The sequence below is a fragment of the Procambarus clarkii genome, chromosome 65 (assembly GCF_040958095.1).
Source record: "Procambarus clarkii isolate CNS0578487 chromosome 65, FALCON_Pclarkii_2.0, whole genome shotgun sequence".
NCBI classification, from domain to species: Eukaryota; Metazoa; Arthropoda; class Malacostraca; order Decapoda; family Cambaridae; genus Procambarus; species Procambarus clarkii.
This window is the reverse complement of record NC_091214.1, coordinates 16,065,715-16,086,341: the sequence shown is the minus strand read 5'-3', so window position 1 is coordinate 16,086,341 and position 20,627 is coordinate 16,065,715. Positions and strand designations below refer to the sequence as shown.

At 44.1% G+C, this 20,627-nt stretch overlaps 2 protein-coding genes across 5 annotated transcripts in view; one reads left to right on the top strand and one right to left on the bottom strand.

The window, feature by feature from the left end:
- The window catches only part of Fibp (acidic fibroblast growth factor intracellular-binding protein), a 54,611-nt gene extending 46,782 nt beyond the window's left edge, over positions 1-7,829 (bottom strand). For 2 of the 3 annotated variants that reach the window (XM_069309441.1, XM_069309442.1), the window contains exons 1-5: positions 7,648-7,816; positions 5,425-5,623; positions 3,370-3,489; positions 2,585-2,692; positions 155-406 (exon numbers count right to left, since the gene is read on the bottom strand). In XM_069309441.1, the coding sequence (XP_069165542.1) occupies positions 155-406; positions 2,585-2,692; positions 3,370-3,489; positions 5,425-5,623; positions 7,648-7,732 (764 nt within the window). In that variant the 5' untranslated portion in view covers positions 7,733-7,816. Of the gene's footprint in view, positions 1-154; positions 407-2,584; positions 2,693-3,369; positions 3,490-5,424; positions 5,624-7,647 lie in introns of all 3 variants that reach the window. The other variant, XM_045763414.2, reaches the window with a different exon arrangement.
- A 1,592-nt stretch (positions 7,830-9,421) lies between these two features.
- LOC123771093 (BTB/POZ domain-containing protein KCTD9) overlaps positions 9,422-20,627 on the top strand; it is a 65,718-nt gene continuing 54,512 nt past the window's right edge. The window contains exons 1-2 of one of the 2 annotated variants that reach the window (XM_069309440.1): positions 9,422-9,634; positions 12,140-12,261. In XM_069309440.1, coding sequence (XP_069165541.1) covers positions 9,587-9,634; positions 12,140-12,261 — 170 coding nt within the window. In that variant the 5' untranslated portion in view covers positions 9,422-9,586. The remainder of the gene's footprint in view (positions 9,635-12,139; positions 12,262-20,627) is intronic. The other variant, XR_011223732.1, reaches the window with a different exon arrangement.

Below are 20,627 nucleotides of genomic sequence, written 5' to 3'. Positions count from 1 at the left end.
GACTGGCTGGCTTGGCTTCTAATATAAAATTAGAAATAGCCTACATAAGCATTAAGCAATTATGTAGCATACCATTGTGTGCACTATAGTCTTGGAAGTATTCAACTACTTTAAATGTGAATGAAATTCTACAAACATTTATTAAAATACTTACTTTCGATGCTCTTTCTCACGGTCCAATAAAAGCTTGAAGTCCCTCAGTTCAATAAGAAAATCCCGATCAAAATCGGTGTCATCTCTTCCATCTGGTGCATGATTATTGCCAGAAACAAGAGGGCCAGCAGTCGTCCAAGTGGACATCATCAGTGATGCACATATCGAGAAATCTTCAAAGGTGAGATAATTCAGTTTGCGTTTGCTTGTTTCAAAACGGTTGTTAATAATGAAGACAATAGCTGCATACTTTCTGAAAAAAACAAAAAACAAAAATAATAATTTTGTACACATGATTGACTTTCACCACGATATATACCTTTATAAACATAATGACATCTATTTACAAAAAATCCAGCAATGAATGTAATGAAAATACCTCTTCTCTGTCTGCTACAAAATTTTAGCAACCACATCTTGGGAAACACCAGGACTATTGCCTGCAACTTCCTACTGGGAAGGATCACCACAGAACTGAGCTGAAGACCTGCCAGAATATCTAAACTCTCCAAAACAATCACCTGCTCCCAGAACCTTTGCAAACTGATGCTCACACCTTGTGATTTACCACAATTAGACTCACAGACAACTTAGGCATGTTGCATGACAGAACTGGTATATGTCATGCCCGCTCTTCAGACTATACAGTATCTTCTCAAAGGAAGAACATCAAACACAGAAAAGGCTTATTTTCAGGCCAATGTGATATACACAGCAAAAACAAAAGGCATCCAGGTGGATGCCGTGACCAGGTCCTGCAGCCAAGAAGACGACCTACCAATTAAAAAGAGTTGAAGTCCATATCCAAAACACAGTCTTGAGTAGGAACCATAGTAAATCCCCCTGCATCACAGCCAGGGAAGATGAGACTACTGAAATCTGAGAGGGGCAAATCCAGCCCAATAACCAAGATCCAGAAATGCACTCTCAGGAAAATGGTGGAAGAATCAAGCTCTTACTGTGACAGAGCTGAAATAGGTATCCCTGTGAAGCAATAAACTTTTGGGACCAGGCACCAGATAGCACAGAGGGTCAAAGGGCAATTCAAGGACCCTCCCGGGAAAAAGAACACCCAAGAATGGAATTAACATCCCCCCCCCCTACAAAAGCCAATCAATCCAGCCTATCCACAAATCATGAAAAGGAACTAAAAATGAAATTGAATGAAATTAGCACAGGTTTCTATAACCAACCACTTCCTACCTTGTAGAATGAGGCATCTGAAATGGGCTGCCAAAGACAGAACCAAGAGGCCCGATGCTATAATTCAGCTACTGGCTAATACTGCACAAAGCAATGTAAGGCCTGGAAATAGGTGAAGCCATGTATGACTGCCATGAATGGATCCTGAGGAGGGCGAACCAGCTGCTTACTGTCAACAGATGAGCAGGTTGGCCAGATGCAAGGAATACATCTCAGACTCCAGCCCCTAAACAGCTAATCAGTGAGGAAAGGCCTAAGCCAAGAACCTTAAAAAGAATTCATGTACATGACTGAGCACAAATCTCTACCCAAGAACCAGGAAGACAATCCAGAAAATGTTTGAGATACACATCAGCACTCAGAAAACAGTACTACATATCAATAGATCCAGCAGAAGAGCAAAACAACATACTCTGATAGGATGTTGAAAGCCTCAAAATAACTAGAGTACCACACGGAAGAAAACCCTGAAGGGACAGAGGCTATGCAAGCCGGCTACCAGGAAAGATAACCCCTGGTTATGACAGCTGGAGCACATGTCGTGAGTAATTGGAAGCATTCCAACACAGAGCACATGCAAGGTGGAAGGTACAACCACATACGTGAAGCAAATTATGGATTAAAAATCAAGCAAAGGCACATGGTACTATCATTCCAGACATAGCAACACAACTTATCTTAAAGTCGTACGGTGGCAGAAGGCCCAGCAGTGAAGGGTGTTTTCAGTTGCACACAAGGTTTGTGAATGAGCTGGCAACCTGACCAGGACCCTGAGTTGCCTAGGTTACCACTTGGGACAGGCAAGTGTATCTAGATAGTGATCTCACCATGGAAAGACTTTTATATGGTTTTAGCCAGATTTAAACACTTGTAAAAGATGCTGCTTGTTTTGAAGCATTCCGACTTTCTAGTGGGTTTTCATTGCATGTTGGGGTAATATTTGGTCCTCAAGCTCCCCTTCACCTCTTTGATCTCCCTGTAGACCCTCATGGGTTATAGAGCCATGGCATGTTCCCCAGGGCCTGGCTGCCTCTAGGTTACAGCACTGGGGGTGCTACTAAGGTGGGAGGAGGTCTTCCCAGAAACACAGTTAGGAAATTTGTTTCACTTGTTTATATTAGTACAGTAGTGCTAATACAAGTTTGCTCAAAAACCTAAAATTGTTCTTACGATAGATTTAAGGGAAGTGGTGGTATGCTTAAGTAAATACACAAAATGCTCAACTCACTTAGCAAGACGAGTCGGTAGAAGAAACACCGACTGAATGTTGGTGACAACAGAGCCAGTCATCTCATCCACTTGTTTGAAGATCCGCTTTACATTATCAAATTGTCTCCTGAAATGTTTTTATCTGCATAAGATCAGAGACATATGGTATTTTTCTGACAAGTCAGCCACATCTACTAAACTACCATCTTTCAGTCGATGTAAATTTAGTTCATGATACATAAACTGCATGATACAGAATACTCCCAGTTACCATGACTGACTGAACATAAAGCATTCATTACAGTAAAGTTAACATTTGTCAGCAACTCCTAGCAAAAGAAAACTATTACCAAAAGTGTAGAATAAAATTAATCACTGCACTGCGCCAAACAACAAATGCTGTTTTGAGAGTTGTCCGTTTTTTTGTTTTTTAATTAGGCTATATTTTAACATTTTTTTAATGTTTTCATCACTGTGTTTTGAAATGAAAATAGTCGAGGTTGGAAACATTTTGACATTAACTTTACCTGAACATTAATATAAGCAACAAAAATATGTCCTTAACAATTGCACTATGAAGTTTTTGCCAAAAACAGGTGTGCAGTGCAGGGGTTAAACCACCTCAGATGCTACTAATTCAAAGTATCCATATGTTCTTATTTTCATTTCATTTTCTCCACATATCCACAAGCACCTGAGAGAACTTATGATTCATTCACAAGACTTAAAAGATTGTAGTCAACTCTCAGAGTATACCTCATGTGCATCTAATTATCAAATAGTATGTACTGTACTGTACTGTACCTGCATGACCGTAGAAGAACACCGGTCTTTTCAGCAACGTCATCCAGATCTTTCCGTGTTCTTCCAGAGAGCTTCTTACCAAGAATCTCCCGAATTACTATATCATCAAACTCGTAATACCTGCGACAGAAACCATAATTTTGGCATTTTAATCTACATTTTAATGATGCATTTTTAATTTTTAATGCAGAGTATTTAATTCTGGCATTTTAACCCTTACACTGCTACAGCCTGGGCTGTAAATGGGGCATATAACCTGGGGCTGGGCAAAAATATATTTGAATTATGTGAAAATTTATATTAAATGTTAAATCTCCAACTTATTGGCTTCAGCGTCGTGAAAGCTTCATCCAATTTTTTCAGAAATGGATTTTAGAAAAAAATTTTTTAAAAAGAAGAACGTTTTGTTGATAAGGAGAACAGCTCCTATTAACTGGAACTGAGGGATAATGAAGTAATAAAGAGATGCAAGCATCTGTCCGATGCACGAAGAATAGTAGTTGGACGTGCCTACAAAGTGGGTATGCAGCTGGTGCCTTTATAGCATTGATGAGTAATACTGTACATAATAACACAAATAATAATGAGTATGTTATTATGCTCTATTTTGTTATATATCATACAAATACATTGTCCAATGGTAATACCTATTACTTTCAATAATGTCCAAAATTTTTTTTTTTAGGGGAGATTTATTTTTTTGTTCTTTATCTTTTTTTTTCTTCTCTGTTTATTATCCGATTTTGTTGTAACCTCTACATCCGGGAGAATGCATACCTGTCCCTAACTATGTGAAGATAGAATTAAATTGATCAACAAATAAATCGGTCATAACCAGCAGAACTCGAGACTGAATTTTTTTGGCAGATTTTTTCACAGATTTCAAACCCAATTTTCCTTGTTTTTGTAGATTGTTTTGATGATTAGGGACCAGATTAGGGCTTTTTGACTTATATAAAGTACACCCTATATCCCCTAAGTCATTATAATTATCCCCATATTTAGTTGTTTTTTTTTAGGGGGGGGGGGGGGTATTTTTTCTCGACTTCATTTCAACGCATGTTGACCTACAACTTTCATATATTCGAGTATGAATGCCAAACAATGTTTATTAAAACATACAAGTAAATTAATGAATTAGAACTACCTTATACATTGTTGATAACTTCAGCTTCAATTATCTCTAAAACTAGAGTTTCAAAATTTTGTCAGTTTCAAAAAATCCAGTCTCTGACCGATTCTCACCATTTTTACATATAGTGTGTGCCGCTGTCTGTTCTACAATCCCATTAGAATGAATTTTTCATAAACTCTAAAAGTTTCGAGTTAAAAATTTTGTTGTCTGAATTTGGTGCATATTTCAAATGCCATATTGACAAATTTTTTTACGGTAAACTAAACTGAAAATCTATATTCTAAATCTATTAAAATGGAGATCATATACATAACATAATAACACCTAATGAACAATTGGTGATATTTAATATTTTTGCAGCTGATCTGAAAATCTGAAATTTTCAATATTAAATTTTATATTTATTTTTAATTTTCTTGTTTTTCAAGTTACGTTGCTGATTATTTAGACAAAGTTGGAGTGTTTGTGTGGTAGATTATGCACAAAAAATTGGAAAGGGTTAGAACAAGTTTGAAAAATTTAACTTGGTACCATCGGGACCTGTCATATATATACGCCATGCGCAGTTAATGGTTAATGATGCCTTCAAGAAATTATAAAAAGTGAAAAATTACTTTCTCCCATACATCATATAAGATAGCACTGAAGCCTCCTACAGCACATAACTCAAGTAATGAAGGATCACAAAATGGTCCAGGTGAAATACTGGTGATTCTTCACAAAGAATGATATATGCAAAAAGAGGCTTATAACAGATAATGAAACTAGTTGAAAGTAAAATCCAACAAACAAATGGTATGCTTCAATCTGGTAAATTAAGGACAAAGATTAATCAACAAAAATATAATCCTGGCACAGTATCTCTTTAAATAAAATTTTCCAGCAACTATGTTTTACATTATCAAGGCATTAAGTGTTACTTTTGAATGACCATCTTCTGGACTGCTGGTTCCAATTGAAATGTCCATTCCTCAGCTAGTTTTGTGGGTGTGAGCAAGAGCTTCTCCAGCATGCCAAAGGTGCGGTAGTGGTCGGCCGTGTCAGATGTCAACAGTTCCAGAGTAGCACCCCATGTCTCCAGCTCACCCCGCTGCTGCAGCACCGACACAGTTTCTACAACTGTCCATGCACAAACATAAGGAAGAACTTAGCTTCTCCAAATTACCAATAATCTCTCTACAGTATCATGACAGACCATAAAAAAATAAAACTATAAAATCTTGACTAGATACTCTATAGACCATCAAGACTTTGTGGATTGAAAATTAACTAGTGTAAAGGTTCTCAAAAAGGTAATAGAATATCTCTTCCAGCACTGTTTCATATTAAATTTTTTTTTTTTTTTTTTTTTTTTTGAGATATATACAAGAGTTGTTACATTCTTGTACAGCCACTAGTACGCGTAGCGTTTCGGGCAATGTGTGAATTTTCTCAACCACGTTTAATATGCTAATCATAATAAATCAAGATACGTTATTCAAAATCAAACTACATCAACTGAAGAGCCTTTAACCAATACTGAGTTCACATTTCACACAGTATGTACTGTGCTATCTAAAAATACAATGCTGCAGTATTAACAATATAATTTTGTTATTATTAACTACTGGTATAAGTAAACTAGTTTTAATTTATTTAAACTTTCTTATAGTGTACAGTACTTCTGTTAACTTCAAATTTTGCAAAATTTTTATTTATATATACAGTACAAGAGTTCTTACATTCTTGTAAAGTCACTAGCATGCATAGCATTTCGGGCAGTTCCTTAATCTTAATTTTCCTTGGAATACGAGCCACCAAATCGTTTAACAACCAGGTACCCATTCACTGCTGGGTGAATAGAGGCATGCAGTTAAAGATTGGTGCCCTGTCAATCCTCCCTGGCCAGAATACGAACCCAGGCCAACTCCCTCACAAAGTGCGGGGCGAGTGTCTTACCACTGTGCCACGGAGACTGCAAATTTTAAATACATCCCTCATTCACTAGCTTTATATACTTTGGTTAAAGCTCACCCAAAACATGTATATTTGCTAGTGTCTGAAGCTAGACAAATACAACAAATATTATTATAAATAATAATAATAATAATAATGCCTGCCCGAAACACTGCGCGTACTAGTGGCTTTACAAGAGTGTAAATACTATGCTATGTATTCTCACAAACCCAATGTACCTTCTTGTATATAAATAAATAAATAAATAAATAAATAAATTAATGTAATTTTATACTAATGTTCACATTAACATCATTACAAGTAAAATACTGTACTAAAGAAGAGAGTAGTGACATTAAGAATCAAAAGTGTTTACAGATGAAATTTCTCCTTGTGCCAATGTTGGATCCTACGGATTATCTATATTTTTTTTTTTTTTTTTGAGATATAAACAAGAGTTGTTACATTCTTGTACAGCCACTAGTACGCGTAGCGTTTCGGGCAAGTCCTTAATCCTATGGTCCCTGGAATACGATCCCCGCCGCGAAGAATCAGTGTTACAACCAAGTACACATTTTACGGTTGAGTTCAACAGAGGCTACAGTTAAGGAATTGCGCCCAGTAAATCCTCCCCGGCCAGGATACGAACCCATGACAAAGCGCTCGCGGAACGCCAGGCGAGTGTCTTACCACTACACCACAGAGACGGGTCCGTCTAATTACCACAAGCTACCACAAGCTACACAAAGCTTCCTGGCAATACGTTAGTAATGAATAAATATAATAGGTTAGTTAGGTTAGTAATCTAACCTTATTTAACCAAACCAAACCAAACCTAACCTAACCTAACCAATGCTTGGATCGATTTGGCGTCACCAGCTCTTTATTTTCGTCTGATTTCTTTATAAAAAGATACTTTTTCAGATTAAAATTATGTTTTTTCGTGTTGTACATTCAGCACCAACATTATAGAGTAAATATATCATATGTATTCATTACTAAGTATATAAAGTATATAAAGCTTCAGACACTAGTAAATATATCATATTTATTCATTACTAACGTATTGCCAGGAAGCTTTGTAAAGCTTGTGAAGCTTGTGTAGCTTATGGTAGCTTGTGGTAATTAGACGGACCGGGTCAAGTGTTGTTCTGTTTGGAAGAGTGTTGACCTTCAGTACAGTGGCGGCGGCGGCATATAAGGCTTACCCGAGTAGCCCTGCACCCACAGTTCAAACACATCCTGGTCAATTATGGTGTAGTTCCCCACAAATATATCCACTTCAGGCATCATGACCTGAGCCAGAGGAGCGGCTGATGACCCGTGTTGACCCGCCTCCACCACCACACACACACGGCTGGTCGTGTCGTACACAACCCTTCACAACACCGTCCGTTTCGTACACAAATACCCTAATCCACATTGGTTCATATAGATTTTTTATATATAACAATATATACAATAAAGCAAAAAAAAACCATAAGGAAGGGGGTGGTAGGAGAAAAGTACACAGAAACTGTATTGGAGGGGACCTAAACATTCCCTCATGTGTGGTTTCCTCCGAGGCTAAGGGTCCCCTTCTTCCAGTCAGAGGTGGTACTCCCTTATATATATATATAAAATATTTTATTTATATATATTTGTATTTTTTTATTTATATATACAAGAGTTGTTACATTCTTGTACAGCCACTAGCATGCATAGCGTAAGTCCTTAATCCTAATTTTCGCCTTAATACGACCCGCCAAATCGTTTAACAACTACAGGTACCCATTTTACTCTTGGGTGAACAAAGGCTACAGTTATAAGAATAATAATATTACATTTTTTATTCAGGAAAAGTACATACATAGTTAATTTACAAACATAATGTTGGATTTATAGATAGAGCTAGTACATACAATACCTAAAGTCACTAATATGCATAGCATTTCGGGCAAGGTGGGGGTTATCTTAAGGTTATCTTGAGATGATTTCGGGGCTTTTAGTGTCCCCGCGGCCCGGTCCTCGACCAGGCCTCCTCCCCCAGGAAGCAGCCCGTGACAGCTGACTAACACCCAGGTACCTATTTTACTGCTAGGTAACAGGGGCATAGGGTGAAAGAAACTCTGCCCATTGTTTCTCACCGGCGCCTGGGATTGAACCCAGGACCACAGGATTACAAGTCCAGCGTAGCGGTCCTGCTCGGCCGACCGGCTCCCCCGGGGGGGGGAGGGGAACTTAAACTAAAACTTGATAGTAATTGGGATTAGGTATAAATTGTGTTCAAAAAAGGAATAAAAAGTAAAAAAGAGGGAAACACGGCAGAAATCAGCAATTGTACAAATTTGTGAACAAACAGCATTGTTTAACAAAAGCAAGACATGGGTTGACATTTAGGGGGTAAGGTAGGTTACATGGAGTTAATTAGGTAGTACTTGCTTTTACTCTTAAACTGGCTGAGAGGTACAGCCTTTGACATGATTGGGGGAGACCATTCCACATTCTGGGTCCCTTGATTGGTAGATCACACACCCCTAGGAAGCAGCCCGTAGCACCTGTCAAACTCTCGGGTACCTATTTTACCGTTATGTGAACAGAAGCATCAGGGTGAAAGAAATTTTGCCCATTATACACAGAAATCACAATAGCGTGATGCATCAAATGAACAAATCCACAAGGGCCGTGACGAGGATTCGAACCGACGTCCGAGAGCAAACTCTGCCCATTTGTTTCCGCCTCCGCCGGGATACAATCCGGACCCATAGGACTACGAGCCCTGAGCGGTGTCCACTCAGCCGTCAGGTCCCCAAACCTATTTTGTGTTTAGGCTGGAGGGCGGCGTTCGTACCCAGCCCGGATTATGTCTATTATATCGCTCAATTTTCTTTTAATAACTATATGACTGTTAAGTAGAAGATTTTAACTTAATAGCATTATATTGTGGTTTTAATATTGAGCAATTTTATATATGTATATGTATATACGAAACGTACAAATGTTGTGTGGGTACTGGTACAAATATATATGAGTGTGTGTGTGTGATCCGTGTTGTGTAGCAAGTGTCCGAGGGAGGTGGCGGTGGACATTATAAGGCATTAATCATGAAGATTATTTACTAAGTGTTCAGTAGTGGTCAGTGGATGTTGAGAGTGGTTGGTGTGAAGCATGAAGAGAGTGGTACTCTTCAGGAACGGCTCCGGTGTCGACGGTAAGGTAAGCTCCTTAACCTGGTCCTCACCCCAGTACATACTCCACTACTTCTTCACACTATATATATGTATATATACCTATATATATATATATACATATACATTGTAGCCAGTTGAGAGTATATAATGGAACGAAAGAGAACCCATGTTAATTGTGTACTGCTATTCACTAGTGGGGCTTTACCTCACAATGCTCTACTTGCCATTATCCAGAGTGTCCAATTTGGCTCAATACTGATTTACCTGTGAGCCACTAACCCTAGTGGCCGCGGTGGGGGACAGGAAGCTGGTGGTTTGTCAAAGGCCCTTCCCTCCCCCCTCCCTTCATTTGCCTTGATCTACCTGGAAATGATTATCAAGGCAAATTCGGGGTGGGGGGGGACCTTCGACAAGCTGCTAGCTTCCTGGCCCCATCGAGGCCACTAGGGTTAGTGGCTCTCGGGTCAATCGATAGTTGAGCCTAATTAGACACTCTGGATACCGGCAAGTAGAGCATTGTGAGGTAAAGACCCAGTAATAATTTGTTTATTTATTTATTTATTTATTTATTTATTTATTTATTTATATACAAGAAGGTACATTGGTTTGTGAGAATACATAGCATAGTATTTACACTCTTGTAAAGCCACTAGTACGCGCAGTGTTTCGAGCAGGTCCTTAATCTAACAGATAATTAACTATAATAATTCCTACTACTAATAATACTCTGTGTTGTGTGACAGGCCAACCCGAACTCCTAATAAAGCAGCACGTTTTGACGCACACTTTACCTAAGGCCAAAAGTTGTTGAACTGGAAAACGGAAGCGGCTCGCGTAATGGACACACACACTGACCCGTTTTGTGTTTTGAGTTCTCTGATAGGTTAGGATACTCTGTGTTGGGGAATTCTCATAATCGGGAATTCAGGGTTCGAATCCTTGCTGGACACAAATGGTTGGGCACATTTTCTTTCACTTAATGGTTCTGTTCACCTAGCAGTAAGTGGGTACCCAGGAGTTAGCTTGTTGTGGGATTGCATTATTATATACATACAGTACAGTAATTAAGAATTATTTTATTAATTATGTTTATAATAAATAATAATTCATTGTGGGGGACAGGAAGCCAGGTTATTCATACAGTACATGTTAGGCTTATATTGAGGTCCCCCCGCCTCCCTGACTTTCCAGGGTCGAATTACTGACCCCGCCCAGGATACAACCCCCTTTAACAAACTGACTAACTCCTGAGTATGTATTTACTTCTAGGTGAACAGGGCATTAGGTGATAGGAAATACACCCAGCCATTTCTGCCTTGCCTGGGATTCAAACTCAGAATTCCCGATTGTGAGTCGAGAACGAATCCAACTGTACTACCGGGACCCTTAAATATATGGTACACTGCGGTATTTGTATATAGTCCTGTATCATGGCGTGCTTGTAGAGGATAAGAGTCAAAACACAGTAGTGTGTGCGGTGCAGTGATAATATTTATGTATCCTGTAAAGGCTGAGCCATTTTTTACTTTATTCAGAAGGGAGTTCCATATTTAGAAACCTTTATTTTCATGCTATGTTTGCATAGATTTAGTCAGACTGGGAATGTTAATTGTATTGCTTGTGAGGTATTCATATGTTCCTACATCATCTAGGAATAGTATTATGTCAGAGTTAGTATTGTGGTACAGGGCTTTGTGAGTGCAAGAAGGATAATACGTAGAGTGTGTAATTACCTAAGTGTAGTTACAGGATGAGAGCTACGCTCGTGGTGTCCTTTCTTCCCAGCATTCTTTGTCATATAACGCTTTGAAACTACTGACAGTTTTGGCCTCCACCACCTTCTCGTCTAACTTGTTCCAACTGTCTACCTCTCTGTTTGCAAAAATTAATTTTCTTATATTCCTCCAGCATCTTTGTTTCGTTAGTTTAAATCTATGACCTCTTGTTCTTGAAGTTCCGGGTCTCGGGAATTCTTCCCTATTGATTTTATCGATTCCTGTTGTTATTTTGTATGTAGTGATCATATTGCCTCTTTTTCTTCTGTCTTCTAATTTTTGCATGTTTAATGCCTCTAACCTCTCCTCGTAACTCTTGTCCTTCAGTTCTGGGAGCCACTTAGTGGCAAGTTGTTGCACCTTTTCCAGTTTGTTGATGTGCTTCTTAAGATATGGGCACCATACCACTGCTGTATATTACAGCTTTGGTCTAACAAAAGTCATGTATATGTGTGTATGTCAGTATGTTTGGGGATTTGTGTGGAATGGTTATACAGTATTAGAAAGAGTTTAGGTCTAAAAGATTTACAAAATTTAATACTGTAAAGCACCAAATTTGCTGGCACTGGGCACCTAATGTAAGAAACATTCAAAATGATTTCTTGCCTTTATAGAAATTGAGGTTACATGAGAACTTGCAGTTTGCAAGGAGCGTGTTAAAACTTCCTTCAAGTACGTTACAGTATGGGAGGTGTTAACCTGTAGGTCTGCCACAGGTGGTGCATGGGAGGTGTTAACCTGTAGGTCTGCCACAGGTGGTGCTGGTGACGCACTCCTTGGATGATCTGCTTGCAGCTGCCTCACAGAAGCTGACCGTCAGAGCTACACAACTATACACACCCCAGGGAGGACTCATTGATGACATCAGGCTTATTAGGTAAGGGGTCACCACCTGACCACTCACTCATCACATGAACCTAATGAACCTATTAGGTATTTCCCTTCCCCCCCCTCCCCAAAAAAAAAGAATATATAATATTTATTTATTTATTTATTTATTTATTTATTTATTTATTTATTTATTTATATACAAGAAGTTACATTGGGGATTAACAGAGAATATAGAAAATAAGTTGAATTAACATTCTTGTAAAGCCACTAGCACACATAGTTTCGGGCAAGTCCTTAAACTAACAGATGAAGATAGACAGAGACTACAGGATGACCTGGACAAACTGGAGGAATGGTCTAGAAAATGGCTGCTAAAGTTCAACTCAGGAAAGTGTAAGTTAATGAAATTAGGCGAAGGGAGCAGGAGGCTGAACACAAGGTACCATCTGGGAGGTGAAATCCTGCAAGAGTCAAATAGAGAGAAAGATCTGGGGGTTGATATCACACGGAACCTGTCCCCAGAGGCCCACATCAAAAGGATATCATCAGCGGCATATGCTAGACTGGCCAACATAAGAACTGCCTTTAGAAACTTGTGTAAGGAATCGTTCAGGACCTTGTATACAACTTATGTCAGACCAATCCTGGAATATGCAGCTCCAGCCTGGAGTCCATACCTAGTTGAACACAAGACAAAGCTAGAGAAGATTCAGCAGTATGCCACCAGGCTCGTCCCGGAACTGAGAGGTATGAGATACGAGGAAAGGCTAAAGTAGCTGAACCTCACGTCCCTGGAAATCAGAAGAGTAAAGGGAGACATGATAACCACCTACAAAATTCTCGGGAATTGACAGGATGGAGAAAGACAGACTCTTCAGCACGGGTGGGACACGAACAAGGGGACACAGGTGGAAACTTAGTACCCAGATGAGCCACAGAGACATTAGAAAGAATTTATTCAGTGTCAGAGTAGTTAATAAATGGAATGCACTAGGAAGTGATGTGGTGGAGGCTGACTCCATACACAGTTTCAAATGTAGATATGATAGAGCCCATTAGGCTCAAGAATCTGTACACCAGTTGATTGACAGTTGAGAGGCGGGACCAAAGAGACAAAGCTCAACCCCCACAAGCACAATTAGGTGAGTACAGAATTTTTTTTTGATGAATTAACAGTAAAATTGATAAAAAATGTTAGCAAGTATTTTACAGCTTTTCTTTACAGGTACAGATAATTTTAAGTAGAATAATTACAGTAAAATCAACAAATTTTTTTTACATGTAATTTGAAGAAATTTTGACACAAAAGCAGATCGGAATAATACACAATAATAACAATACACAATAAAGAAACAAGGATTACTAGGTACATGAGGATAGCATTTCAGGGTTATACATTGGTTCACTAAAGCACAATATGAGGATCATTTCGAGGAAAAGTTTCAAGGAATAATGCAGTAGAAAATGCACTCAATACAACAACCATGATATCAGATGATATCTAAGATTACAATGTTAAAGTAATATGGCTTAGGTACAAATATTGGGGGATTAGGTAGCACTAGATACAGTGTGAAGATAAAGCCCATGGTAGAAAACTATGAAAATGAAATTAGGTACTTTTTGGTTTTATTTCTGGGTGAGTCCCGGAGGTTCCCCGGAGCTATCCCAGGCTGATATGCTAATGTCAGACTTTGGCATCAGTCATGTGTATGGAGTTCTTAGGCCTACCGGGGACCACGGCCAGAACCGGGCCCCCTCAGAGAGGCAAGGGGAGCAATGGCCTATAGAAACCCCCGTGTGGTTGGAAGCATTCTATGTCTACCATCGACCGGATCAGGCACCCAGAAAGGTAAGCGCCCCAAAACAAACCCCTATTCTGGTTAAAATTGCTACCAAAAGCCAAACCAGTGGATACAACTCCCCAACAGAAAACAAGCAAACTAGTGTGACGTCACACATCGTTGTGCTGCTGTCTGCGCAGCTCCCCCATCCCTGGGAGGGGGAAGGGGGAGCCCCAGACCTTTCAAGCCAGCTACCCACACCTCAGTTTTTGAGGCTGATGCTATAGGCGAAGGTCATGTGCTCTGGCTCCAGTGTCACTACAGCACTGTGCTTCGTGTCTGGTGTTTGTTTTCTGTGGGTATGAGAGCCAGGAGTTCTCTTCAGTACTCGGGCTGCATGCGCCTAGGGCTGGCTTCCCTAGGTGCCCTGTAAGTACTGACTTTGGGGCTTGGGACCACCTTCCACAGGCTCCTCAGGACCTGCCTCTGCTGGTCCATTCTACCATTCAGTTTTTCGGCCGCCTGATGGGCTCTTGGGTGTTCTGTTCTCCCTTGTTACCTGCAGGTAAGAGGCAGTTTGCACTGGTAGGGGTGCAGGGTGCTGCGCAGCTTTGTATTCCCGACATAGCGGCCGGCTCTGTTCCTGTTCGCTGTCCTCTTGCGGGGTTTTGTTTTTCTTTATCTTTTTCCCTTGTGGGGGGTTCTACTCTATTATTACACTGGTGTTTGCCCTTCCACGGTTCTTTTCGGTGGTGCCCCCTGCTAGGTCCCCGTGAGTGTACACGTCCCTAGAGTACAGCTATAGAGGTTTGCTTGGTAGTTTTGGGTGCCGGTTAACTGCACCCTGCCTGGGACTACCTGAGCGCGAGTCCTCTTAAAGTAAACGCTCAGGACCCTGGGAATCCCTTAGGGGGCACGTGGGTCTGATGGATGTGACCCTGGAGTCCCCGCTCATTATGTGCGAGTTTGAGGGTTGCTCGGTCCCCTTGTCTCGGGGTGACCCTCATTGTTTTTGCCTCCGCCACGCTGCCTGTTGGGTCGGTGATACTTTCGACCCTGAGTTCTGTGAGTGTTGCTGCTTGCTTGTGACTCAATTTACCCAATCCTCTGATGATTCTATTCGGGTACAGGCGGCACGTGCGTTGCAAGCTAGGTTTCATCTGTTGCAACGTGTTCAGTTGGTTGTTCACCCGGATGCCCCGGGGCTGCCCCGCTTTGCTTTTCGAGACCCGGACTTGGGGGTGGGGGTCGCTTCAATCCTGGTTCAGTCCTCACCTCCTCATCCTTCCCGTCCTATTGTTCATTCTGGTCCCCCTCCCTGCTTCCGGCCTTGAAACGTCTGAGGGTTTCGGAGTCGGAGCAGGGGTTACTTGATCTTGAGACTTGGGCAGCTTCGGGGGATGCCACTTCCGGAGGGGCAGCGGAGGCATTCGAGTCTTGACTCCCGGCCAAAGCTTCTGGGTCTGACCAGTGGGCCCACTTTCTTCCGGCTTCTACGGCTGCTCCGTCCTTGTCTTATGGGGTCGGTGCTTGGGGAGGGGACTCGGCCCCGGGTCCTGCTGTGAAGGACCTCGAGGCTGGGGAGGGGCTGACTTGGGGGCCTTGGACCCCGCTGGACCCCGCCTGGGTTTTTCTTCCTTCTGAGCAGGGCTTGTTGTTACAAGGTGTGGGGTTTTCTTTTTTCCCCCCTCTGCGTATGAGTTGGATTTGGTGTCGGCCCCTCCCCGGGTGCGTCAGTTCCGTCTTTCCGGAGGTTTACGGCTTATTACATCCAACCTGGTGTGGTGCGGGTGGCCCTTGCAACGTACCTCCTGCATGACCCTGATTATGCCTCGGAAATGGATTCGTCCGAGTTCAGGTTTGGGACTTCGTTCCCTTTCTGGCTCCGTTACGAGGTTCCGGAGTCTTCCTGGCTAGCAGACTGCCCCTTGATTGTTCTGGATTCCTGGCATTCCTTCTGTCGTTCCCGCACACTGGAGTGGCGGGAAGCTTCCACGGGGATTCAGGTTTTCCTGGGAGGCAATCTTGAGTACCTAAACGAGTGTTTGTTTGCCCCTGCCCTTCCCCGCGATGTGGCCGTTGTTCAGCTCCATGTGCAGGTTTCCTCCCTTTCGGCAGCGCTCGTGGCGGAGGACTTGCGCGCCCGGGGCCGTCTGGCTTTGGCCTTGCAGTTCTTTTCCCACCTGGAGCTGTCCTCGGATTGGCTAGTGGAGGATGTGAGGACACTTGGGTCCGTCCCGGGGTCCAGCGCCTTGTCCTCGGCGGCACGTTCGTCGGCTGCCTTGTTGAAGCTTTTCGCGCCGATTTTGCGGGATGCGGCTTCCCTGTTTTATGCTTCCCGTCTCACGTGTCGGCAGGCGGTTCTGGGTTCCTCCGTAGAATCTGCTTGGGCTCTGGCTCTTAGGCTGTCGTCGCCTTTTTGTCCTCTTCTGTTTGGGGAGTTGGCTGTGGCACAGTTTATCCAGGCTGCATCGTCGGCTTGTGGTCTGATATCGGACTTGTTGGTTTTCCGGGGGTCCTGTGGTGGGTCTTCCTGGATGGGTCGTGCCAGGGCTCGGGGTTCCTCTCATCATAGTAGGCCACTGGTGTCAGGCTTGGGTTCGGCTCCTGCTTTGGACCCGCCCTTGTCTGGTCAGCACGGTGTTTACTCTGTGCGGGGTTCTGGATCTCGTAAGGGGCCCAGGCCCTTTTGCGGTTTGCCCCATTGACGGGGCAATGGGGGGGAGGCTTGCGCTGTTCGCCCACACCTGGTCCCATGATTCATGGGCGTTTTGGGTCATGTCTGTCGGCCTGGGGTGGCGTTGGGTTGCCCCCCTCCTTTGGGGGGGGGGGTCGGGGCTTTTTTATTATTATTATTATTTTCTACCACAGACGTGGCCACACATTTACAATGCTAATTAGCATATATACATTTTCTTCTGTCCTCCATGGACAGGGTGAGAAATTTGTCAAACATACAGTTCAGAGATTTATTAGACAACCACAGAAGGTGATCATAGTGCTTCTAAAATGTTAGGCTAAGCTACATATGTAAATACATAGATACACAGATTTATGAATGCATTAATGTGAATTTATAATGGTGAAATGTAATTCTGATCAGCTTTATACTTTATACACATACACACACACACATACATATATACACACACATACATACACATATATTTGTCTCTTTTACTCTGACAGGGTGAGATAGCTGACAGAGAAACTAATGTGCAATTAAGAACTTAACTACTGAAGGTGATTAAGATGCTTTTACAAGCTCAAGTTATATAGTTACATTACATGGTTAATCTAGGGTACAAGATCAATATGTCATCAAGTGTTCCAGTACTCATATAGTAGTTACAGAGTTCAGCATACCTCAGCCCAGGAGGGCGAAAGTCAGACAATATGGGACATTCTACAATATAATGTTCAAGTGAGTGCATGTTTTCTCTTTCACAAAGTTGACACATTGTGTATTCAACATTTGGGTTTTGAGAAAGCTGCCAGATATTGCACCTGCTACTATATCCCAGGTGTATTCTGGCAACTATGACATCACATTGCTGAGTTCTTGCTCTATTAGTCCCATATGTGAATGTCTCCTCACGATATCTATCATAATATTTAATACTACAACTTTGTCGGGGCTGGCAGGGCATATTTCTTCCCCTGCACTCTGTCAGGTCGTCTTGGAGTGGGTTCGCTTGGGAGTCGTCGAAACAATGTCTTCCCTCAGATGGGTTTCCCGTCTGTTTCCGGTCCCGAAACGGGATTGCGCGGACTTGCGGTTCATTCTGGACTTGTCCCGTCTGAACCCCTGGGTTCATTGCCCCTCCTTTCGGATGACTACGCTATCTCAGGTTCGGCTCGTCTTGGAGCCGGGCGCTTGGATGGTGTCCCTGGACCTCCGGGACGCTTATTGGCATGCCCCAATTCATCCGAGGTTCAGGGACTGGCTCCGTTTTGTTGTTGGGCATCTAAGTTACCGCTTTCGTTGTTTCTTGTTCGGGTTGAACCTGGCACCTCGTGTGTTCATGCGCCTTCCGCGGGTCGTGGTGGCCCATTTGCGTCTCTTAGGTGTTCGGGTGTTGGCCTATCTCGACGACTGGCTGGTTTGGGCTCCCAGCCGGTCGGCTTGCTTGCTAGCCAGGGATTTGGTTCTTTCCCAGCTCGCCGGGTTCAGGTTTTTGGTGAACTGGAGGAAGTCCCATCTGGTCCCCTCTCAGGTTTGGACTTGGCTGGGTCTCATTTGGGACTCTCAGACCTTGTCTTTCCCTCTGGAGTCTCTCCTGCGGTTGCGGTCCCGCCTTCGTCTGTTTCTGGTGGGCCCTCGGGTCACCCGGCGGTTGCTCAAGGGGCTGTGCAGGAGCCTGAACTTCGCATTGGTAGTCTACCCGCCGGGTCGGGTTTGGCTTTGTTGGCTGTTCTGATTCCTTTGGGGTCGCCCCTTCCACCTCTCTCGCCATAGCTGGGTTTGACCCCCGGGGGCCTTGCGTCGGCTGCTGCGTCGCCGGCTTCCTCTTCAGGATTTTCGGGGTTCAGTGCCTTGGTGCCTACCCGAGCCCTTGCTTGATGTGTACACGGATGCGTCGTCTCTCGGCTGGGACTTGTGTGACCAGTGCTCACCAGGCCGGCCAGGGGCGTTGGGGTCCGTCCTTCCGTCGAGCTCACAGCACGGTGCGGGAGTTCGCGGCTGTGTGGTTTGCTCTTCGGAGGATTCGGGTCGCCCGCGGATCGACAATTCAGCTCCATTCGGACTACTCTGCGGTGGTTCATTGCCTGAACCACAGGAGTACGATGCAGTCCTTGTCTCTTTGGGGTTGGTCACTTCGGGTGACTTGTCTGCTGAGTTCTCGTGGTTTGGCTCTCCTGCGGTTCACGTGCAGGAAGTGTCCAATGTCTTGGCCGACGGCCTGTCTTGCTTTGTTCCCCTCTCCACTGAGTTAACGGTCGACGGCGCTTCCTTCATTTGGCTTTGCCAGACGTTCGGGCGGCCCAAGGTGGACCTCTTCGTGTCGGCGTGGTCGAGGCGCCTTCCCGTGTATGCGGCGCCCTTCCCCGATCGCGAGGCCGTCGGGTCAAAGTCTTTTGCCTGGACTGGTCGAGGTGGGGGTTCCTGTACCTTTTTTCCCCAGTTCGGCTGTTGCTCCAGGTCCTGACTCGCTTGGAGACTTACCAGGGAAAAGTTGTCCTTCTGGCCCCTTGGTGGCCAGCCCAGCCTTGGTTTCAGGCGCTACTTGCTCGGTGTCCGAACCTGAGGGTTTTCTCGCAGCTCTGCCTCTTTCAGCAGATTAGGCCAGCATGTCACGTGGCTGGTTCGATCTTCTCCTCGAGTCTTCGCGTATGCGTTTTTTTTACTCTAGTTTATCATCATCTCTATGATGATCAGGTGGCCTCCTTGTTGGCGTCCCACTTGAGGGCTTCTTCTCTGCGGCAGTATGACGTTTCCTAGCAGTCCTTCTATTTCTTTTTGTGTCTTCGTCGTGTTAGTTCGTTGTCTGCTTGGGATTCGGTGTCTGGTTTACCTCGACGACTGGCTGGTGTGGGCTCCCAGTCGGTCTGCATGTCTGCTCGCCAGGTGTGTGGAGGCCGTCCCATTTGTTTCCTTCCCGGGTTCAGACCTGGCTGGGTCTTGTTTAGGGCTCTTGGGCCGCTCCTTGTCCTTCCCTCCAGAAGTGTTGCTGCGGCTGTGGTCCTGCCTTCAGCTGTTCATGAGGGGTCCTGGGTTGCTCGACGGTTGCTCAAGGAGTTGTGCGGGAGTCTGAACTTCGACGTGCTGGTCTGCCCGCAGGGTCGGGTTTGGCTTCGGCGTCTGTCTGGTTCCTTCGGAGACTCCCTTTCTGCCTCTCTTGCAATCGTTGGGTTCATTCCTCCGGGGATCTTGTGTTGGTGCTGCGTCACCAGCTTATTCTTTGGGGTTTTCGGGGTTTCGTGCCTTGGCATCTCCCTGAGCCTTTGCTCGATGTGTTCACAGACGGGTCATCTCTCGGCTGGGACTTTGTGACCAGTGCTCACCAGGTCGGCCGGGGATGGTGGGGTCTGTCCGTCCGTTGGGCTCTCAGCAGGGTTCGGGAGTTCGTGGCTGTCTGCTTTGCGCTTCGGAGGGTTCGGGTCACTCGGTGCACTACCATTCGGCTCCATTTGGACTGTTCTCTGGCAGTTCTTTGCCAGAACCACAGGGCTCTCTTAGGTATTGCCTTTGGGGTTGGTCCCTTCAAGTGGCTCATTTGCTGGATTCTCAGGGTTTGGCTATCCGTGAGTTCATGCCTGGGGTGTATCCTACATCCTGGCGGACAGCCTGTCTCGGTTCATTCCTCTGTTAGCGGATTGGCCAGTTGCTGCCGACTCGTTCGTTGGCTCTGCCGGACATATGGACTCCTGGCCATGGACGTCTTCGAGTCGGTGTGGTCTAGGCGTCGCCCGTTCTATGTGGCGCCCTTACCCGCCTGTGAGGCGTTCACGGTGGATGCCTTTTGGCAGGACTGGTCGAGGTGGGGGTACCTGTTCCTCTTCTCCCGGTCCAGCTGTTGCTTCGGGTTCTGGCTCGGTTGGAGCCCATTCCCAAGAGAGTAGTCCTCATGGTCTCTTGGTGGTCGGCCCAGCTTTATTTTCAGAAGATGCTTGATAGGTGTCCGAA